The following is a 21182-nucleotide window of genomic DNA, read 5'->3' on the forward strand; positions in this document are numbered from 1 at the left end:
TTAGAGAGCAGATGAACAGAGAGGTGTTAATATAATGTGAAATCACTAAATATATTTGAGTAATATGATATGCCTTCATTACTACTCGGTGGTGTAGGGCAGTGGTTCTCAAATGGGGGTACGCGTACCCCTGGGGGTATGTGAAGACACTCCAGGGGGTACGTGAGATTTTAAAATATACATATATTTAAAAAGTAGCATCCATGCAAAAATCCTTTAAAAATAATTATTTCATAAATAATTGAGGAAAATATAAGTCTAAATTCATAAAATGAATTTCATCTTCAGGAGTAGGCTATTCAACTTATTATCCTAAAACCGCAGAGTATCCCCCACACCAGGATGGTTCCACCTAACCTGTCAATCACCTGGCTTCACCTGTCAATCACTTGGACCAACGATGGAGTCGTGGTTGAAGCATAGCAGCAATATTTTTAGGTTTAATAAATCAGTTACTGATGGCACAGTGCTCTGTTTTAGGTCTTTTTTTTACAACCAAAAGTGCTTTGCGCTGGTTAGGGGGTACTTGGCTGAAAAAATATTTCACAGGGGGTACATCACTGAAAAAAGGTTGAGGACCACTGCTGTAGGGGTCTGGTTTGGGAGTCCCTTTGTCACCACTTGGTGATAAAGGATTTCCATCAGAGTCCAGTACATTCAGAGCTCTGCTACAGCAGTAAGCCCTGGCAGCACGTCACACCTGATGTGCACATCTGCTCTCATTCCACCACACTAATCTCAGGACATTTGGAGATAAAGTCCTCAGCCCTCTCGCTCTGGAACTCTCTGGGATCTTGGACTGCTTAAGGATGTTTATCATAATTTATCGCTTCAAAAAGGCCCAGAGATAATAATAAAGCATCCTTGGGTTGTGTGAAAGCCACTATATCAATACAATAACAGCCATAGATTGTCTAAGCTGCATGTTTTTTTTTTGTTTTTTTTTTTTTTTTTTTTTCCGGCATTGACCTTCAAAAATCCATCTATTTAACCAGTGAATGTGTTTGTGATAGTTTTCATGAGCTTATACCGTACATGGACATGTAACTTGGTGTGACATTCAAAAACACTCTTTCAAGACACAGTGTTCTAGAGTCTGACATGTCTGAACAATCACCAGTATCAGTTACAAAGAGGCTCAGAAGAAATATGGCAATAAGAGCTTCACCTTGTCCATCGTAAACTGTAGTGAATTGGAAACTGGTTTCGTCCACTGTGAGGCTGTCCCAAGGCAGCTTGGGAGGTAGTAACAGCGGCTTAAAGGTGGTGAAATGAGTGTTGCAAGAATCAGTAATGCAAAAAGGTGTAACTGGGGCATGAGAATAAACTCAGTTCATCATGGGGACAGTGAGAGCTGGCCGTCAAACAGGGTTAAGGTCCACTTTCAGAATGCCTGTGGGAAGTTAAAACTGAAAAGCGAGCTAATGATGCAGCAAAAAATATAGACAATAGTAATAATGTCACCAGGTTTTCAACCACAGTGGTTGAAGGGAGAGAGACTGGCTGGACAAAGTAATTAATAGCTAATAAACATCATGACCACTGACAGATCACAGGAGTGAACAAAGCTCATCTTATTACAATGCAATGTTCTGCTAAAACCTGCATCATGAAATTCACGTAAACGTCATTTCAGTCCATTCCACTTATACCTATGAATCACACCTACAACATGGCAACAGAATTATTTTATGATAGTCACCTCCCCTCAACAAATTTTTAGGAAGTGCTAAATATCAAAGACTTGATTTGGCCTTCAAAAACTCTCACAGCCTTAAACCCTCTCATTTGAGATGGCATATTTTCAAGGGACACTGATGCATTTTTCAACAAGGCAGTGAAAACCCCATTCTGCACAATTTACAAAGGAATGGCTGAGGAAGAACAGGACTCAAGTTTTCTTGCTGCAGTCATTACTGTGACCATTAAAAGATGTATGACGAATATTCAAACAAAGAAATGTGATGACAACCCAGTTTTGAACACCTCAAGAAGTGTTTGCAGGGAAAATAAAACAAGCAACAACTGAAACTTTGAATTGTTTGGACTCATTTATGCCAGAATGCCTTCTAAGAGTTGTGAGAAGGAATAACAAATGTATATTACTACTTCCAGTTAAGTAAGTGAGAAATAAATACAACATACATGATAAATTACTGTTTTCTTTTTTTTTTCATCGCGTTTTTCTGTATCATCCCAAATTTGTCTACTGTCGAATTGAAACAAACAGCACAGGCTTATTCCAGTTTTCTTGAAAAGAGGACTGCTTCTAAGATGATATTTGTTGATTCCTCTGATACCCGTCGTGGAAGGCTCATATTCTGCAGGCTCTCATTCAACTGTGTGTACTTAGACACGTGCATGTTTGTGTACACGATAGCAGTGGCTCTGCGTGTGTGTGTGTGTGTGTGTGTGTGTGTGTGTGCAGAGATGGGTGTCCGTCCACAGCAGCTTAGTGGAAACTTGGCAACAAGTCAACTGCTGCCCATGAGGGCTGGTAAACACTCTGCGACCGATCTCCTTCTTTGCACTCAAGTGCCAAACACAATGTAAACTTGTTTCCATCGCTCCATTTGGATTCGGACTCTTTTTCCATTATTCCTCACACGCATCTCAAAATCATGCTGCATTTGATGTGTACTGTGTAAAGAAGATAGTCTAACATTTAGTTATTTGATGCACCTTTTTCATCTTATTACACTTTGTGATAACAAGTTACAGTGGTCAGACAAAGTAAGATTTAAGGTTTCTGGATGTTAATTACGAACCCAACAGCTTGAATCAAGTGGGAAATGCTGCATTTCAGTAGTAAACAGGTCTGCCAGAGAGCATACATGTGTGAGCAGCAGCCGCCGCAGAAGCCAGCGCAGGTCTGAGCCAGGTCACATCAAACAACTGCCACCCGTGCAACATCAAAACCAGATGTCTGATGAATTGCTCCTCATAAAAGATTCCTGTTTCACAATGGACCATGGCATTGCCTAATAGGGTAAGATGGTTACGTGTGCATTCTCCTGTTGTTAAAATTCCTCCGGGTAATTCAGAATGGCCTCTGGACCTGTTTGCACCGAAAGAAAATTTCACAATGAGCTTGTCCTGAGATGCCGGGTGCACTGGAGTGTAAACTGGAACTGAGGCCTAGAGCCAGTCCTTTTCATCTGCAGACTACATCAAAACCAGAATGTGATGCTTTATATTGTCCATTCATGGCCAATGACAGTTTTCTGGAAAGACAATGCAACTGTTAGCAGTTCTCTTAAATTAGATCTTTAAGCCGGTAACTCAATCTCATTGATTTTCTATATGTCACAACCGCCGACAAAAACAGTTGTGTTTTGAAATATAAAAAAAAAATGCTCCCACACTTAAAGGAGCTTGAGGCTCCTTTTAAGAAATGAGACTCTCTAGCGCCACCCTTCACCACAACGGCCGTTGGGGGTAATGCAGCCAACAGCGAAGCCGGCACGGGAGAACGGGGAGAACGCGCATGCAGCGTCATGTGACGTCACATCCGCAGCCCAGCGCGGGAAAATCGGGACCGACTTGCAGCACATTTTGCAAATAAAAAAAACAGCCTCAAGCTCCTTTAAAGGAGCTTGAGGCTCCTTTTAAGAAATGAGACTCTCTAGCACCACCCATCACCACGACGGCCGTTGGGGGTACTGCAGCCAACAGCGAAGCCGGCACGGGAGAACGGGGAGAACGCACATGCAGCGTCATGTGACGTCACATCCGCAGCCCAGCGCGGGAAATTTGGGCCCGAATTGCAGCACATTTTGCAGCACACAGCCTGTTCAAGGCAACAGAGAGATACACTAGAGGGCTCATTCTTTTGGGTTTGGAACGCTTCATCTGACATTATTACTAGAAAACTTAAAACGTATACGAATTTTTTTCATAAATCCTGCCTCAATCTCCTTTAATGGATTTGTTTTTGTAATGCAGGAAAAAAAGGGCAGACGGTGTCACAACATGAGAGCTGCTGTTTAGGCTGACTTCAGCTCCCCTTTCTTTTTGTCACTCTTATCTTCGCTGTGTGAAGAGGGAAGTTTTCGTCTCCTGTCGCCCACAAAATAAACCATTCAGATAAAGCAACGTTGTTTCGACTCTCACAAGGAAAAGTTACCTCTGGGCCCTGATAAGGTGAAGAAAAATGTTTATGACAAAAATCAGCTTGCACTCGGAGCCGGCGGCTGTCGTTTTTGATACACTTCACTGAGAGGGCTGTCGGGCACTCGGTAAACATGTGCTGAGAGGTGATGGACGGGACCTGGCCTCCTTCTGTTCCTATCGCTCCCTGTTAGCACTTCTTTTACTCCTTTGCTTCTCGCTAATCCCAGCTGACAAGGGAAACACAGTGTCTCGTATGTGCCGTAGAGTCACGCTGACCTGTGTCAGTTCAGGGACGTGAGAACAGGTACAGCGAGGGAATTTCTTTATTTAGATAGGTTATAAGAAGACCAGATGTTGAAAAGCTCCAGGTTTAAAAGTCTCTTGCCTTTGTCGCTGAAAGGAAAAATATGAGTGCGATTACACGGGCTCACTTTTCTGATGCCTGTTTGCATGTAAAAGCATAATATGGGCATCAAGAGGAGCAAACATGTGCTTCACACATGCACTACTGCCATAGAAGATCTCTGCTGTGCTGAAACATTGATGCAAATCTGCGACTGTGACGCATCCTTTCATCGTAGCCCATGTGACGTAACCCATCATCATCAGTGACGCTCGAAGTGGGATGATGGGATGAATATTTCAACGACCTGTCTGCTAGATTACGGACCTCCGGGGTCAAACTGGGGGGCCAGAAGACTACTGTGGAAATTTCCACTGAGTGACAGTTTCTGTGCATGCGGAGCTGCCAATTCTCTCATCTGCGCACTCCTTCTTAATTAAAATAAATGCAAGAGTAGGCAGTTTCTAAGGTTGACTTGAAAACCATCCAAAAACTACAATTCAAAACATACTCACTGACATGCAACTTTGCTCCAATTTATGTCCCATTTAAGATAGGGTGAAAGTAGATTTTATTTACTGATTTCTTAACTTCATGAGGAGGAAAAACTGTTTTAACATTGCAGGTGTAGGTTCCTAACATACTTTAGACACTGTGTTTGTTAAAATGGCTTTAAGATAATTGTTTATAATCTGTCATCTGTTTGTGTTATTGTGCACATAAGTTGCATCGTTTTAGTGCAAACAGTTTGTGTCCAGCTGGAAAAATGTGCTGGACCATGTTTAAGACTATTTGCACAGGTAGTACGCCCCCCCCAGCAGGCATGTGGTTTGAAAATAAAAACACTTTATAATCATATGAATCTGATATCTATAGGGCTGGACTGGTGCATTGTGGGGAGTGGCGGCCAAAAGCGTAGTGACTAGAATTGGTATGGAAGTGAAACAGTTAAAAAGTCCAGAGAAGGTATGAAAAAAAAGAAATGTGTAGAGAAAATGGATGAATGAACAGATTTACAATGACTAGTTAACAACCAGAGCAAGATAATGTTACCTGCAGAGATTTTACATGTATGTGGTTTAGAGCCAGAGACTTTGACACTCCTCCCACCTCCTACTTCCACTAAGGCTTTTGACATATTTTTTTTATATTTATGAATATTTTTTTTGTTTCAGTGCATATAAAGCCGAAATTACACATTTCTTGGATGCAGGACTTAAACCTTCAAGCCGGTGAACTGTCAGACATGTCCTCATTTGCGTATGTATTTAGCATCTGTTTTCACGTGAAGAATGAAATCGTAGCAAAAAAACAATAACCACATTTCAGTCATTTTAATCACAACATTGTTACGTAGAAGAGCTTTAAGCAACAGTCATGCATGAAAATGCAAACAAAAAGCAAAAATGGAAGGCTAGTATGCTATAACCTACAAATCACATCGTTATGTTGCGTATGAAGACCTCATGTAAAAGAGGTAAAGAGGCATGGTGGATGTACGGTGCATTGTTTTACATGTTACGCCTGCCAGGAAAGTAGTGGACAGTTACCCCATTTTCTCTTCTTGTGAAATTACAGCTATAGCACTTATGTTATATACCTGCAATTATGTAACTTATTTAAACAACAAAACAGAAGTAATGCAAACAAAGAGACAGAGCAACTACAGCTGATGTGGAGAATCAAACTTGAAGCTACCAACACGGCAGACTTCCCAAGAATGCAATGTGGTATGACAACAGGAACCCTAGAGTTCAGGGAATGACAATAACCTGAACTATATCTTAGTGTCTTAGTGTGGTGACTGAAAACATTACAGGAGAGATGTTGTAATAATAAGTACTTTTCCACAAAAGCAAGACCTTGCTTGAGCTAGCTGTAATGGAGGATTACAACGTAAACTCTGACTATTCAGAAGTCATTAAGAACGATTTAGGAATAGTTAATGAAGATACAATTTTTTGTTTAAGATGGATTACATCAGCATGTGCTTTCCTGTTGAAAGTGTCACTGTGACTGATTTTTCTTTCGGTTTTCTGTGGGGCAGCTGCATGGGCCTGCTGGTGTACTTTCACCCCTGCATTTAAGTCATTTAAAAAGAAAATTTTGAGGAAACTATATCTTATAAAACTACTAATATGTAGGTAGAAACAAAGAGTGAAAAAGAATTATTAATGTTCATAATAATAATATTCATTATTAATATTCACACACACACCTATATATATGTATGCATGTATGTATGTATATATGTGTATTTATATATATATATATATATATATATATATATATATATATATATATATATATAATATATATATATATATATATATATATATATATATATATATATATATATATATATATATATATATATATATATATATATATATATATATATATATGAAGGAAATGAAGCAAGCACATGAACCTCCGTCAGATGTAGTGAGGACTACGCCTGTGGGGCTGGCTGGGGGGGATTTGGGGGTTTCTCTGCTGCTCCTTGTGGAGCTCGAACTCGGGGGTGTGAATGAGCTGAGACTCACGGCTGCTTGGAGAGCTGGTGACAAAACACCCCGGATTTCCCCCGTCCAAAACAACCCCGCTTAAAAGCCTCTGCTGCGTTTTACCCGCGGACCTAACCGAAGATTTTTGCCATTTTCGGGGAAAACTGGCAGGTAGCAGATTATTTGTTTATGGCTGAATGGTCACTGCATGGGGCGGATTTTTGTTGGGAGAAGCTGCTGCTGCTGCTGCTGCTGCTGCTGCTGCTGCGCGGACGGGGCCGCGGAGGAGCCAGGAAAGCAACGAAAAGAATGACAGCAGAAGTCAAAGAGACGGCGCACCACAAAGGAGGGCATGACTGGGGCGTGTGAGCACAGAGAAGCAGTGCCCTAGATCTGTAAAGCATCCGAGTCCCCCCACCCTGTCAATCAGGCTCCCCTTTTCATGCGGTTTGGGACAGCAGTTCCTCAATGCGCACCTGGAAAAACAAGGAGAATGCGTTCCCTGGCAGCGCATCTCCGTGCGTAAATGGAGAAACATACAGTATGTGCCTGTTTTTTTCCCAATATGATGTTTGTTTTGCCACTAACTCAAGCGCTGTCCCATGATCCCACTGCTATAGATGCGTTATAGACTTCCTTATACTCCATAATTGTGCCATGAGTGATGGCGATGCCTGCAGAGGTTTACGGTGCCGGTGCGCCGAGCGGCGCTTATGAGCAGAGCCTGAGCGCGCCGGAGCGCAATGGTTATGTGAAAACATGTGCCATCCCACTGTGCCGTGACCGAGACTGTGAGACGTGGGTGAGGCCACTGGTGACGAGGATACGGAGCTCGCAGAGACTCCGGGCTGCGGTGTGTGTGGGCTTGCTCTCCGCGTTTCTGGGCGCGCTGGTCAGATGCGCAGACTGGAGAGCTGAGGCGAGCAGCAGCAGCAGCAGGAGCAGCAGCAGTGGAGGCAGTGGAGGCAGCGAAGGAGGAGGTGGAGGCTCCAGTGGAGGCTCCGACGGCTCGCATTCATCCCCTTCCCTTCACTTCGCGTCAGGCTGCGCAGCGGAGCTGCTCCAAACTTGCTGGAGTGCGCTCTCGCTGCTGTTCGCCCTCGTCTGTGCCTTCTTCTGGGTCGGCGTGTGCCTGCTCCGCTGCGGGCTGCTCGCGCAGACCGCCCTCTTCCTCCTGACCTTGTGCCACCTGGGCGAAGCGGCGGCGTGCTCTCTCCTGGACGGGCCAGATGAGCGGCTGCTCCCGGTCGGCGCGGCGGCCGTGGTTGTGCTCGTGTGCGCGGCCACCGGCGCACTCATGGTAGCGCGGCTCGAGCGCGGCGTCTCACTGCTCGTGTTCGTCAGCGTCGCGCGCACCGTCTCGCTGCTGTCGCTGCACAAGGTGCGCGCCGCTTGGAGACCGTACGTGGCCTACCTGGTGGGAGTGCTGGGCATCCTGCTGGCGAGGTATGCTGACAGGCTCCTTCCCGAGCAAGGCAGACACGAGGAGGGCTGCACCCCCGCGACCGGAGCCTGCAGGGAAGAGCTGCCTGCGTTTAAAAGGCGCAGGAGGTCCAGTCCTGTGATCGCCTCAGACATGGCACACAGTCAGGCCAACAGTAAGTCACATCGGCGGACCTCTCTGCCATGCATCCAGAGGGACCAGGTAAGAAGTTTGAGTCCCGCTCTGCTTTTTGTTTTGTTTTGTTTTTTAAATTTCTGGATTGTTTTTTTTTTTTTTTTTTTTTTTTCCTTCAGTAAGGAATCTGAGGGTTCTAGCGAAGGAGGAATCAAAGCAGTGGGAACTGGGGGTGGGGGGGGACAGACTCGGACTAGAGTTCTCAGCATCATTTCATCACTCTGTTTCAGCTTTATTTTATTTAGTTGACGTTGAACAAATCATGCAGCTTTGTGGCTGTTTTCTTTTTATATATATATATCATGTTTGCAGCTTAGATATGAGTAAACATAGGTTTAGATCTCTTATACATACAGTAGATTGTTTGAGACCTGATACTCTCTTGAGTCACTTTTAGACATTTCAGGATATTAGAATATCAAACTTTTGCCTATATCAATCGATATTTTTTGCCTTCATAGTCACAATCTCCAAATTCCAACCCAACAAGATAACTTTTTAAAGTAACAACTGATACAATACAATGTACAAAACTGATATGTTTTCTACATTTTGCTAAGAAAATATTGCATAAAGCTTTTGGGAAAACAACTGAAACAAACACTAACAGACCCAGAGTTCATAATGAGCCTTTTTTCTTTTGTTTCTCTCATTTCAAAGTAAAATATGAAGTTAAGCACTCTGTTGCCAATAGGAGACTATTTCTGAAACTGTGCTGACGAGAGAGTAAAGCTCCTGTTATGTCAGTGATTCATTCTCATCCCTAATTATTTATCTCACACATTTTCCCTGGATGATCTCGGTGCCACTGCTTTCTTTGTTCTAGGCTTTAATTCCACTTTCTTAACATCACTTATCGGGCTTGCTGTCCTTAAACCCCAGGAATGTTGTAGCTCCAGCCTTTAAAGCTCCTCTGTCACTGATGCAGATGCATACCTGGGTTACAAGGAAATCAAATCCCAATCAGCGAGCATGCTGGGCATGTGAATGGGAAACAGACTTTTGGCGTGATCAAAGCTCTCGCTGTGACCTGCAAGCGGTTGGCTTTTTGGGAGATGAGAGGGAGCACTGTTGGCTGGGGCCACTTGAAAGATACCCTCAGTTCTCAGAGTTAGTTATCGCTGTCGTGTGCTTGTTTGTTTGTCTTTGTGGATCCACACATGATAGGCCTGAAAAGACTTTTAGATAGGTGAGTGGTTACACCTTTTCTCTCATTTAAGATTTGATGCTGCAGCTCAGGATCTGTTTATCTTTCTTTATTAATTTGAGATTAAGATTCTTCTTTTTTTTCAAGTGTAAAATGGCTTTGCAAAAAAAATATGTCCTCATGCACGTTTTTGTTTAAAAGGCAGGTTGTGTTACCAAACTGTAACATAACCTGCAACTGATGGAAATAGAGATGCAAATGCCGGTAGTGTTATACAAACAGTGGATGCTGTTCTTTTCTTATCTCTTCCTTGTTGCATCAAAAATAATTCTAGAGACAGTGATGCCCATAAAATTAAAATAAAACTTTTTTATTTTATTTTTTTTACATCTTCTCATGAAATGATTGTAAATAAAGATAGATATTTCTGAGAGCAAAATTATTCAAACTTTATGGGCAACATAATATAATCACCTACACTACTGTGGCACTACGGAGGTTGACGGACAAAATATGGTCTAGCCTCTTCAAATAGCAGTAACAAAATGACTTATTTTCCAAAATTATAAAGCCACATAACATATTGAAGGATGAAATTAGTTTGTTCGTGACATCTTCAGATTATTTTTTGTGAATCAAAATTATCTTCGAAATAAATAAAACAATTAAAACAGCACAACAGCCATTAGTGATGCAACATGTTGCTTTGACAAACCTCTTCATATGTGTCTAGGTATATACATATATATGTGTGTGTATATATATGTGTGTGTATATATATATATATATATATATATATATATATATATATATATATATGTATGTGTGTGTGTGCATTTATTTCTATATTTTTTTTCAAAGCAGGGTTTGAACCTACCAGACCCCCCCCCCCCAAAAAAAAAATAAATAAAAATGAATAAATAAATCAAATTAAAAAATGAAAAATCCCCACATTTTCAATATCTTGCCACATTTTAGACATTTCTGCCATCTGGGCCTCGTCTCACCTTGGCCAGGAGCCAACGACCCTCCACTGAAAGATGATCTCATTTACAGCTTTTTGTTGTGGGACATAAAGGCAGCAGTCCTTAGCCTGCAAAGCGAGGAATATATTAGTTTCCATGACAAAGCCTGAGTGATTCGGCGTTTCCTTTCATCTCTGGCGGTGCTGCTAAGCAGTTGTCCAGTCATGGCCTGCCTGTAATTGAGACACACATGGCGTGCACATGCTGTCTTGACAGCGTTTTGTCTGTGTGGTCTGTAACGTGTAAACAAGCCCATGCTGATCCACATAAGTCATCACCTTGCTCACACTGGGTTCTGGCCTTCCTAAGTGGGGGGTGAGACACACTTTTTGGGGCCCCGGTCCAGCCACCACATGATAACGAGACGTGGAGAGGTGTCGGACAGCACATAGTGTCTAACTGACTCTGCATGGGTGAAGGAAATGACTTCCCACCAGCAAAATGTTAGTTTTCCAGAAGTTTCTTTGTCAGGGAACTAAAGTGTTTGGTTGAAGATTTAACTGCCTGCCCTCTTGCTGCGTTCAAAAGAGTAATGTTGTTTTAAAAAAGGGCTTAACAGAGAGTAGATCTGCACTGTATTAAGCTGGTGTTGCTTACATTGCTGCTGTTCATCTGAAGTGTTTTGAAGAATAGCATGAAGCAGGATTGGATTTGATACTTAACTTTGCTTTTCTCAGTGAAGCTTATTCCTCTTATTAAAAGACCTTTCTGAGTGATAGTTACAATGTAAAAACTGTTCACTGAGAAGTAAATGGAGCAAAGAGGAATCCCTCTGTTTCTTCATCCTCACAAGCCTCAAAGGAACAATGTTGCCCTCCATGACGCTGCCAAAGCCAATGCTCCAAGGTTGCGCTTGATAAACACTCATTTTCCCTCTTTTTGATTACATTTTGGCTGCCAGCATTCACCAGCACTCTTAACTTAGCATTTTTCAAAGCTGGGTGCCCATCAAGAAAGTCATTATCAGCTGATATGACAGTGGTTAGGAGGGAGGGGTGTTCTGTTGGTTAGTTTTTCTTCTTGGGGTAATCCAAAATGACGAGCCAGTCCTCTGTGGTGCAGCCGGGGATATTGAACTGGAGGATGAGGTGTGGAATTGTAGTGTGGATCACTTTTCACAGCGTGAAAGGAAATTTGACTCCCTCCTGCTGCAGACATCAGCGCTGTCGCAGAACTTTCTCCTCTCACAAGCGGAGGAAAGCAGTCTGCTGTGTTTTCAGTGTTTTTAACTAAACCCGCTCGGGCTGCGGGCGCGCAGCAGAAGTGATTATGCGGGGAGTGGGAGTGAGCTGCTCTTCAGGCCATTCTCTTTATGAAGTAGTCAACGCCACTCCCTTTACTCTCAGCAACTCCACCCCCTTTCCGAAGCACTCTGCTCCCTGTCCTCTCACTGACACCAACATAAATATTATCCCAACCAGAGGAGGAAATTCTTTCTTAACTTGGATGATAAAGATATTCTTGAAATCTATGATAATGACTTCCTCTGGAATCGGATCTAAATGCAATTACCGTCGCTGTTGTAAATGCTTTCTCGTACTCTATTTTCGCTGCACCATCCATAATTGAATTGTGTTTGGGATGGAAGAGGTTGTTGATAGCCTGTAGGGCATTGATTTACCAATGCTTTTCTCATCCTGAACTGCTTGTTTGTATGCTAAACACACAACCTCATGGGATATGATGGTTTTTACTTCTTTTTTTTTTTACTTTAGACACGTATCCAGGTTTTAAACAGTCCCATTGAAAGCCAGCTTGTTCACTTTGGAAGGAAGCAGATGACAGCTTGGGGATGTATGTCTTATGACTGGACGATCGGCTTCACACTTTTGATAACCATTCAGTCCCAGTGCATTAGCTGGGCCGTGTGTGTGTGTGTGTGTGTGTGTGTGTGTGTGTGTGTGTGTGTGTGTGTGTGTGTGTGTGTGTGTGTGTGTGTGTGTGTGTGTGTGTGTGTGTGTGTGTGTGTGTGTGTGTGTGTGTGTGTGTGTGTGTGTGTGTGTGGACGCAAGAGAACGCAAGTGGCAGAGGGATTTGGGTTGGAATGAAAGTAGGTTATTGAAGGCTTTGTTTAGTGGCCATGCAAAATGGCAGGCTTACCCCTGATACAGATATGCAACTTTTAGTCTTTCTGTTTTTCCAGATTTGTGTCTTTTACTGTAAAGTCTCTCTTCAATTCCTCAAGTTTTATTTATCAGGACATGTTAAAATGTCATCTGGTTCTTACCAAGTGATGAAATTAGGTGAGTAAAACTGATGAGCAACAGCACAAAATTTATTACAACATGCAATTATTTATTTAACAATAACTAAGCCAAGATTCAGAAGAGGCATGCAAAAAAACCAAACACTAAGTACCCCCTTCCTGCTTCCGTAGCAGCAAGGTGTTGTTGATAAAATGTAATTTATTACTTGATCATCAGCAACTAATGCATCTTTCTTTTCTTTTTTTTTAATTAAAAAATTAAATATAACCAAATAGAACAAATTAAAAATAATAATAATAAAAAAGAATGCATCTTTAAAAGCAGAATTTGTTGGAATATTTGTTAACACAATGCCAGAGAGCAAAAGCATCAGCAATAATTTTAGAGATACAATTTTCACTACCATAAATCTAGGAGGGTATTAAAAGGGTATTTCCAAACAATATAGAGCCCACCATTCTACAGTGAGAAAGACTATTCACAAATAGAAGGAGTCAAGACAGTTAACAATATTCCCACAAATGGAGATCCCAGCAAAATTAGCCCAAGGTCAGATGGTGAAATGCTGACAGAAACTGCTGAAAACCCAAGAGCTGCATCTTTGTGTCTACAATTTCTATTAGCATGTTAAATGCTGAAGACGGTACAGCTAGAAAGAATGATTTGGGTTGGTTTTGCAGTCACATGTAATTAGGTTGACTATGAATTCTTTTGTATACCAGATTATTCTGGAGTCAGACGTGAGACCTTCTGTCCAACAGATACAGCTTGGCTGAGACTGGATAATGCAGTACAAGCACACTACCAAATCTACAACACAATGGCTGGAAAAGAAAAGAATCAAGGTGCCTACATGGTCCAATCAAAGTCCAGACCTCATTTCGCGTAAAAAGTGTGCTAGGAGCCGAGGAGAAATGGGCTTAAATGAATTACTTTCCAATTCAATAAAACTATAATAAAAAAGGGACCCCAAGAGTACCCGGCCTTCTTGAGGTCCCTGGGAGGAGTACTGGATAGTGCTCCAACTGGGGACTCCATTGTTCTACTGGGGGACTTCAACGCTCACGTGGGCAATGACAGTGATACCTGGAGAGGCGTGATTGGGAGGAACGGCCTCCCCGATCTGAACCCGAGTGGTGTTTTGTTGTTGGACTTCTGTGCTAGTCACGGTTTGTCCATAACGAATACCATGTTCAAACATAAGGGTGTCCATCAGTGCACGTGGCACCAGGACACCCTAGGCCGGAGGTCAATGATCGACTTTGTTGTCGTTTCATCTGACCTTCGGCCGCATGTCTTGGACATTCGGGTGAAGAGAGGGGCTGAGCTGTCAACTGATCACCACCTGGTGGTGAGTTGGATGCGCTGGCGGAGGAGGAGGTTGGACAGACCGGGCAGACCCAAATGGATTGTGAGGGTCTGTTGGGAACGTCTGGCTGAGCCCTCTGTCAGGGACATCTTCAACTCCCACCTCCGGGAGAGCTTCTCTCGGATCCCGGGGGAGGCGGGGGACATCGAGTCCGAGTGGACCATGTTCTCTGCCTCCATTGTCGACGCGGCAGCTCGAAGTTGTGGTCGCAGGGTCTCCGGTGCCTGTCGTGGCGGCAATCCTAGAACCCGGTGGTGGACACCGGAAGTACAGGATGCCGTCAGAATGGAGAAGGAGTCCTACCGGGCTATGTTAGCCTATGGGACTCCTGACGCAGTAGATGGGTACCGGCAGGCCAAGCGAGCCGCGGCTCGGGCGGTCCTGGAGGCAAGAACCCGGGTCTGGGAGGAGTTCGGCGAGGCCATGGAGGAAGACTTTCAGTCGGCCTCGAGGAAGTTCTGGCGCCTCAGAAGGGGGAAGCAGTACTCTGCCGGAACCGTTTATGGTGCAGGTGGGGAGCTGTTGACCTCGACTGGGGACATCGTTGGACGGTGGAAGGAATTTTTCGAGGATTTCCTCAACCCGACTGACATGCCTTCCACTGAGGAAGCAGAGGGTGAGGACTCGGGGACGTGCTCATCCATCACCCAAGCCGAGGTTACTGAGTTGGTTCATAAGCTCCTCGTGGCAGGGCACCGGGGGTGGATGAGATTCGCCCTGAGTACCTCAAGTCTCTGGATGACGTGGGGCTGTCTTGGTTGACACGCCTCTGCGACATTGCAGGGAGGAAGGGGACAGTACCGCTGGAGTGGCAAACCGGGGTGGTGGTCCCTCTCTTTAAAAAGGGGGACTGGAGAGTGTGTTCCAACTATAGGGGGATCACACTTCTCAGCCTCCCCGGGAAAGTCTACGCCAGGGTACTGGAGAGGAGATTACGGCCGATAGTTGAACCCCGGATTCAGGAGGAACAATGCGGTTTTCGTCCCGGTCGTGGAACGCTGGACCAGCTCTACACCCTCCGCAGGGTGCTCGAGGGTTCATGGGAATTTGCCCAACCAGTCTACATGTGCTTTGTGGATCTGGAGAAGGCATTTGACCGTGTCCCTCGTGCCATTCTGTGGGGCTCGGTGAGTATGGAGTCCGGGGCCCTCTATTAAGGGCTGTCCGGTCTCTGTATGATCGGAGCAGGAGTCTGGTTTGCATTGCCAGCAGTAAGTCAGACTTGTTCCCGGTGCATGTTGGACTCCGGCAGGGCTGCCCTTTGTCACCGGTCCTGTTCATAATTTTTATGGACAGGATTTCTAGGCGCAGCGAGGGGCCGGGGGGGATCTGGTTTGGGAACCACAGGATTTCGTCTCTGCTTTTTGCAGATGACGTTGTCCTGTTGGCTTCATCGGACCGGGACCTTCAGCATGTGCTGGGGCGGTTTGAGGCAGAGTGCGACGCGGCAGGGATGAGAATCAGCACCTGGGTCAAAGACGTATAAGGCCTTTGAGTAGCCCATTTTTAAAATACTTAAAATAAAGATATTTTTGGCCATTTTCCAAACATTTGAAATGTAGTGTACACATACATGTATGTGAAAACTTCAAACAAAGGTATTTTAGTGTTTTTAAACCTTTAAACCGTCATTTGGGGCGACCATTTATCTCAAAATTAATAGATTTCCATAACAAAATTTATATTTTAATAAGTATCAGTAATTAAATTAACTGTTCAAGAAAGATAGACACATTTTTCCTTTCATTTTTTGAAAACCATTTTTAAATACATTCTCTCCATAATGGTAGTGTCACCCTCTTACTTACTCTAAAATTCATAAAACTGATTTAAAATGTGTACAAGGTGTATCCACTTATGCATGCTATACCAATAATTTATATTTGAACCAAAACTGATAGACATTCAATTTTGAATTTGATACAGAATTGCCATTTGTTGGTTACCCCACATGACAGGTGGTCACCCCACATGATGCTTTCAAGTTTAATCAAATATAACAGGCTAACAGTTAGCTATATGATCTAAGCTAGCTACTTCTCACCACATATCACTAACAAATTTACCTTCAAAATATAGATTTGCAAATAAAACAAATTATTTACAGTTTTAGGGTGGTCACCCCACATGATATCAAAATGTGACGTATACACTGCAGCAGTTAGAAAGAGGATTTATTTGTAAAGGAGAGAGAGACTACTGACCTGCAGGTTGTCTCTCTGGGACCCTCATGGAGTAACTGGCTGATGCAACATCCTCTTTGAGATGATTGTCAATATAAAAGTCCCTCAATTGTATTTTTTTCATGGTCACCCCAGATGATAATTCAGACAATGAACATATTCGGACAAGATTAGTTTGTGTATTATGATTGAAATGTGTGTACAAATGTTCCATAACTTTGTCAATAAATCTAAAACAAGTTTGAAAGTATGCCCAATAGGGCAAGCATTATTTTTAAATTGTTTTAATGTGATTTAAAACCAGTTGTCCAAACAGAAGTCAAAGCCGGACGGTCACCCCACATGATGTTTTCACACTTCAGATGGCAGAAAATGACCAATAACCAACATGTTTAAATAAAATAAGAGTGGGCACATGTAGAAGGAACGTATTAGACATACATGTTATATTTTTTATTCATTTTTATGTTTATTATTAGGTAAAAAGTTCCATCGGACAGAAAAAGTAAGCGTCACGTCTTTGACCCACCTCCAAAACCGAGGCCATGGTTCTCCACCGGGAAAGGGTGGCGTGCCTTCTCCGGGTGGGTGGAGAAGTCCTGCCTCAGGTGGAGGAGTTCAAGTATCTCGGGGTCTTGTTCACGAGTGAGGGAACGATGGAGCGGGAGATTGACAGACGGATCGGTGCAGCGTTCGCAGTTATGCGGTCGATGTACCGGACCTTCGTGGTGAAGAAGGAGCTGAGTCGAAAGGCGAAGCTCTCGATTTACCGGTCAATCTACGCACCCACCCTCACCTATGGTCATGAACTTTGGGACCGAAAGGACGAGATCGCGGATACAAGCGGCCGAGATGAGTTTCCTCCGCAGGGTTGCTGGACGCTCCCTTAGACATAGGGTGAGGAGTTCGGTCACCCGGGAGGAGCTCGTAGTTGAGCCGCTACTCCTTCACATTGAGAGGAGTCAGCTGAGGTGGCTTGGGCATCTGTACCGGATGCCTCTTGGACGCCTCCCTAGGGAGGTGTTCCAGGCATGTCCCACCGGGAGGAGACCCCGGGGAAGACCCAGGACACGCTGGGGAGACTATGTCTCTCGGCTGGCCTGGGAACGCCTCGGACTCCCCTCGGAAGAGCTGGAGGAGGTGTCTAGGGTGAAGGAAGTCTGGGCATCTCTGCTGAGGCTGCTGCCCCCACGACCCGGGAACAGATAAGCGGCGTACGATGGATGGATGGATGGATGGATTCAATAAAACTAAACTGTAGAGAAGTGGGTCAAAAGTCTTCCAGGTGAGAGACTGACAAAATACATAAAGTATTTACTGTTAGAGGTGTTTATATAAGCGCAAGTCTTGGGGTTTGCTTAGTTTATCAATCTTTCCTGGAGTTACAAAAGACATTTTAAAACCTTCATCTCTCATGTATATATAGTAAATATGAGGCCACCAGCAGAGGATGAGCTGACCTGACCATTTAGATCAGGGGTGTCGAATTCCAGTCTTCGAAGGCCTGCAGCCTTGCATGTTTTAGATCTTTCCCTGCTTCAACACACCCTGATACAAATTACTTTGTCATTAGGCGTGTTACCATTACCCCTAGAATTGCTCAAAACCAAATATCTAAAATGAAATTCCGCTACCAGGAGGTGGTTTTTTGGGGTGATTTGATAATCCACTCATTAATACGATGTGGTTGTCCTCTAACACTACGGCACTAAATCATTATGCATTACATAGGAGCTTTGCTTCTGAATAATAAGAATAATTTAAATGATCATGCACTGTCTTCATTTATGGCTATTTTCTCAACAGCAGTAGCGGAAATCGCGATAATTTATCAGACTAAAGATGTTTCAGTCCATTTTCTTCAACGTTGACACTTTCTTTTTCGTTGTTTTGAAGAGAAATCTTGCAGGACAAGAATTGTGGAGTTACACTTATTCGATAAACAGCGATCAATGGAAACATTGACCCCTTTCAACGTTGCCTTTATCAAACTTTCAGAGATTCAATTTTTTTTTGCGTAAAATCGTCATGGTAATGTAACTATTAACAGACTTGTGCAGACCTTGATGACATCCTGATGAGGATCCATTAACTTGAATCCGCTGCGTTGATGCAAGGAAACAGCTAAAACATGCAGGACACCTGGGATTTACTGTAGACCAAAAGGTCTGAATAGCCTTGTTGTTTAATCAATGTTCAAATGGCCAGCTATCCAGCTGGCCTGCCTCTTCCACAGTTGAACAGTTTCAATTCAGGGTTGTAAATAATGAGATTCTGAATGGTTGTTTATTTGTTGTTTTTTTTTTTAGTTTTTCAAGGGCCAGGCCATGTGTTGTTGTTACTTCCAGTCAGACTAACTTAGTCTTTCCGTTACGCCACCTTTGTCCGACAGACATGTGGTCACATTCCTCTGAAGGCTCTCTCTCTTTGTAGCCTTGTTGCTGTCTTCTCTGAATCCCAGCAATCACCTGGGTGAAATTAAAGCTTTTGTTGTTGATAGCAATGATGGCCAATACTAAGAGAAGAAGATCTGAGTTGTAATAAAACAGACTTATCCTTTAAACTCTACTTTACACGCTTCACCCATCTGTGTCCAATTCTTTCATTACCTTCATTTACAGCGACAAGCGTAGCTCATATTCTTTCCCTGCACCTCTGATCACATAAGCCAACCAAACCAAAGGCCCAGGACTAAATTGAATACCCTTCTTTCCTGTTCGCTCTATCCCTGGCATGACTACGCTCTCGTTCCCTACTGATTACCATGGAAATTGTGTGTGTGTGTGTATGTGTGTGTAGGGTGGAAGCAGCTTGATGGCTGCCAGCTGCTGCAGGCTAAGAGGTTGAATCTGAACTGAGAAACACGGAAGGCCTCAAACCACAGACACAACTAACGCTACTGAAACTGCTAAACGGGCACAAGCCTCCAGTCCTGACACACATCACGCATACTAACACCTCAGTTTCCTGATAGCTGCCTCACATTTGATTCAAACGACACCACCTGAAGTGAATTATGCGCTTTCTGTGTGTGTGTTGATGGGTGGATTACAGACGGGACTTTCTTCTGCTCACTTTTTTAGACTAAAGCAATTATGTCACTTAGGTTTTTCTGTGTTTGCATAAAAGTTTGAGTAATTAAGGTGGACAGCATGGCGCTGGCACGAATGTGTGTATGAGTCGAGTTTGTGAGGGTGCGTGTGTGAGCAAACACAGTTTATAGACGTCCATGTGAGGATTTGGATGCATTTTCATATGCTAAATACTTAACCCGAGAGTTTTGAAGTCCTTACCATTGTTGATCAGTCATTTTTAGAAATGGGATCATGCTTTTCAAAGAAACGTTTTTCTTCTTCCATGCTGAGACAAAATTATTTTGGAAGTTAAAAAAATTGAATTGTCAATTAAAACATGAAAAAAAAACATGGCAAAGAGTAGATGTTAACTACTAACTTTCAACTGCAAAAACTGCATTCTGATTGGATGTCAAATCAGAAGAATATTGGGCCAAACAACAAAGACACTAAACAAGCAAACATCTCAAATAAAGCCTGAAAGTACTAAGTTTTCCAATCCCATTTATTAATAGAGCATCAGATAAGGTAAAGCAAAGCTTTAAACCACTAATGTTTCTAATATTCCAGTAGCATGTCATTGTACAACAAACCTTTGAATATTAAAGTCATTTCTTCGTGTGCTCATTTTTTTAAACAGTCCCTGAACTTGCTGTTACTTGAATTCACTGTTTATTGATGTAGCAAGTTTGCCACCATTTTCAAGTATTAAAATCTTTATTTGTTTGTTTGTCTGTCCCCAAAATGCAAAACTGTGCAAATTGAAACCACACATAAAACAGCCTCATGGAGTTGTGACTCATAGTCCGAGCTGTGTGTTGGTGAAATTGGACCCAGAAATTTCCAGAACTTCATATATTTTGGAAATAAAAAAACCCAACCCAAATACTTCAGATGTAGCTGATAACCTTCAATCTGTAGCCATGTGAGCTAGTTTTATCATTGTGTTGTAAACCTATACGAAGGTGTCGGAAGTAATGGCTTGGGTGAGAATCCAAAGTTATTGGCTGTTTTTTTCCAGTAGTTCGGACGAGAGGCGACAAGTTAGACGGCGCCTCCTAAAAGTAATCAAATCAAATATTCCTTCAAGTTAAGTGAAACTCCTTCCCCTCTTTTTAAAGGAAAATTCCTGAATTAAATCAGCCCTAGGTCTATTACTAGATGGTAGCGAGTGTAAACGTTCCTTAGGGACCAAAACGACGTGACTAAAAGCAGTTTTGACTCAGAAAGAAATATAGTTGTCAACATTAGAAGTGGATCAAAACATTTCACCAAAGTTGTCCTAAGACAAGAAGGTTACTGTTCAACACTCTTCCATGACGTGGAAGTGTGTTTTTGATCCACTTCAAATGTTTGCAGCATAATGGCTAATAATGTGCACCAACAGGGCAAGTAGTGAGGTCAGAAAAATAATTTATTTCAAGCCTTTGACAAAGTGAGGATAGAGTCTGTACTGATCGGACAAGGAAGCTTTAATTTGTATGTGTATAGAAAATGTATAAAAAGGACTGTTTGTAGAGGCGTGCTCCCCCCATTCGCTGCTACCCCTTCATAGGGACAAGTCAAGCACCTCTGGGTCCACATAACTGCATTGGT

The 21182-nt window shown here is 43.0% G+C and overlaps 1 protein-coding gene across 2 annotated transcripts in view; it reads left to right on the forward strand.

Moving 5' to 3' along the window:
• The first annotated feature begins 7418 nt into the window (after window positions 1-7418).
• The window catches only part of LOC133443767 (cGMP-inhibited 3',5'-cyclic phosphodiesterase 3A-like), a 115424-nt gene continuing 101660 nt past the window's right edge, over window positions 7419-21182 (forward strand). Inside the window, exon 1 of one of the 2 annotated variants that reach the window (XM_061720972.1) lies at window positions 7419-8608. In XM_061720972.1, the coding sequence (XP_061576956.1) occupies window positions 7628-8608 (981 nt within the window). In that variant the 5' untranslated portion in view covers window positions 7419-7627. The remainder of the gene's footprint in view (window positions 8609-21182) is intronic. The other variant, XM_061720971.1, reaches the window with a different exon arrangement.

Source organism: Cololabis saira, chromosome 5 (assembly GCF_033807715.1).
Source record: "Cololabis saira isolate AMF1-May2022 chromosome 5, fColSai1.1, whole genome shotgun sequence".
In the NCBI taxonomy this organism is placed as follows: Eukaryota; Metazoa; Chordata; class Actinopteri; order Beloniformes; family Belonidae; genus Cololabis; species Cololabis saira.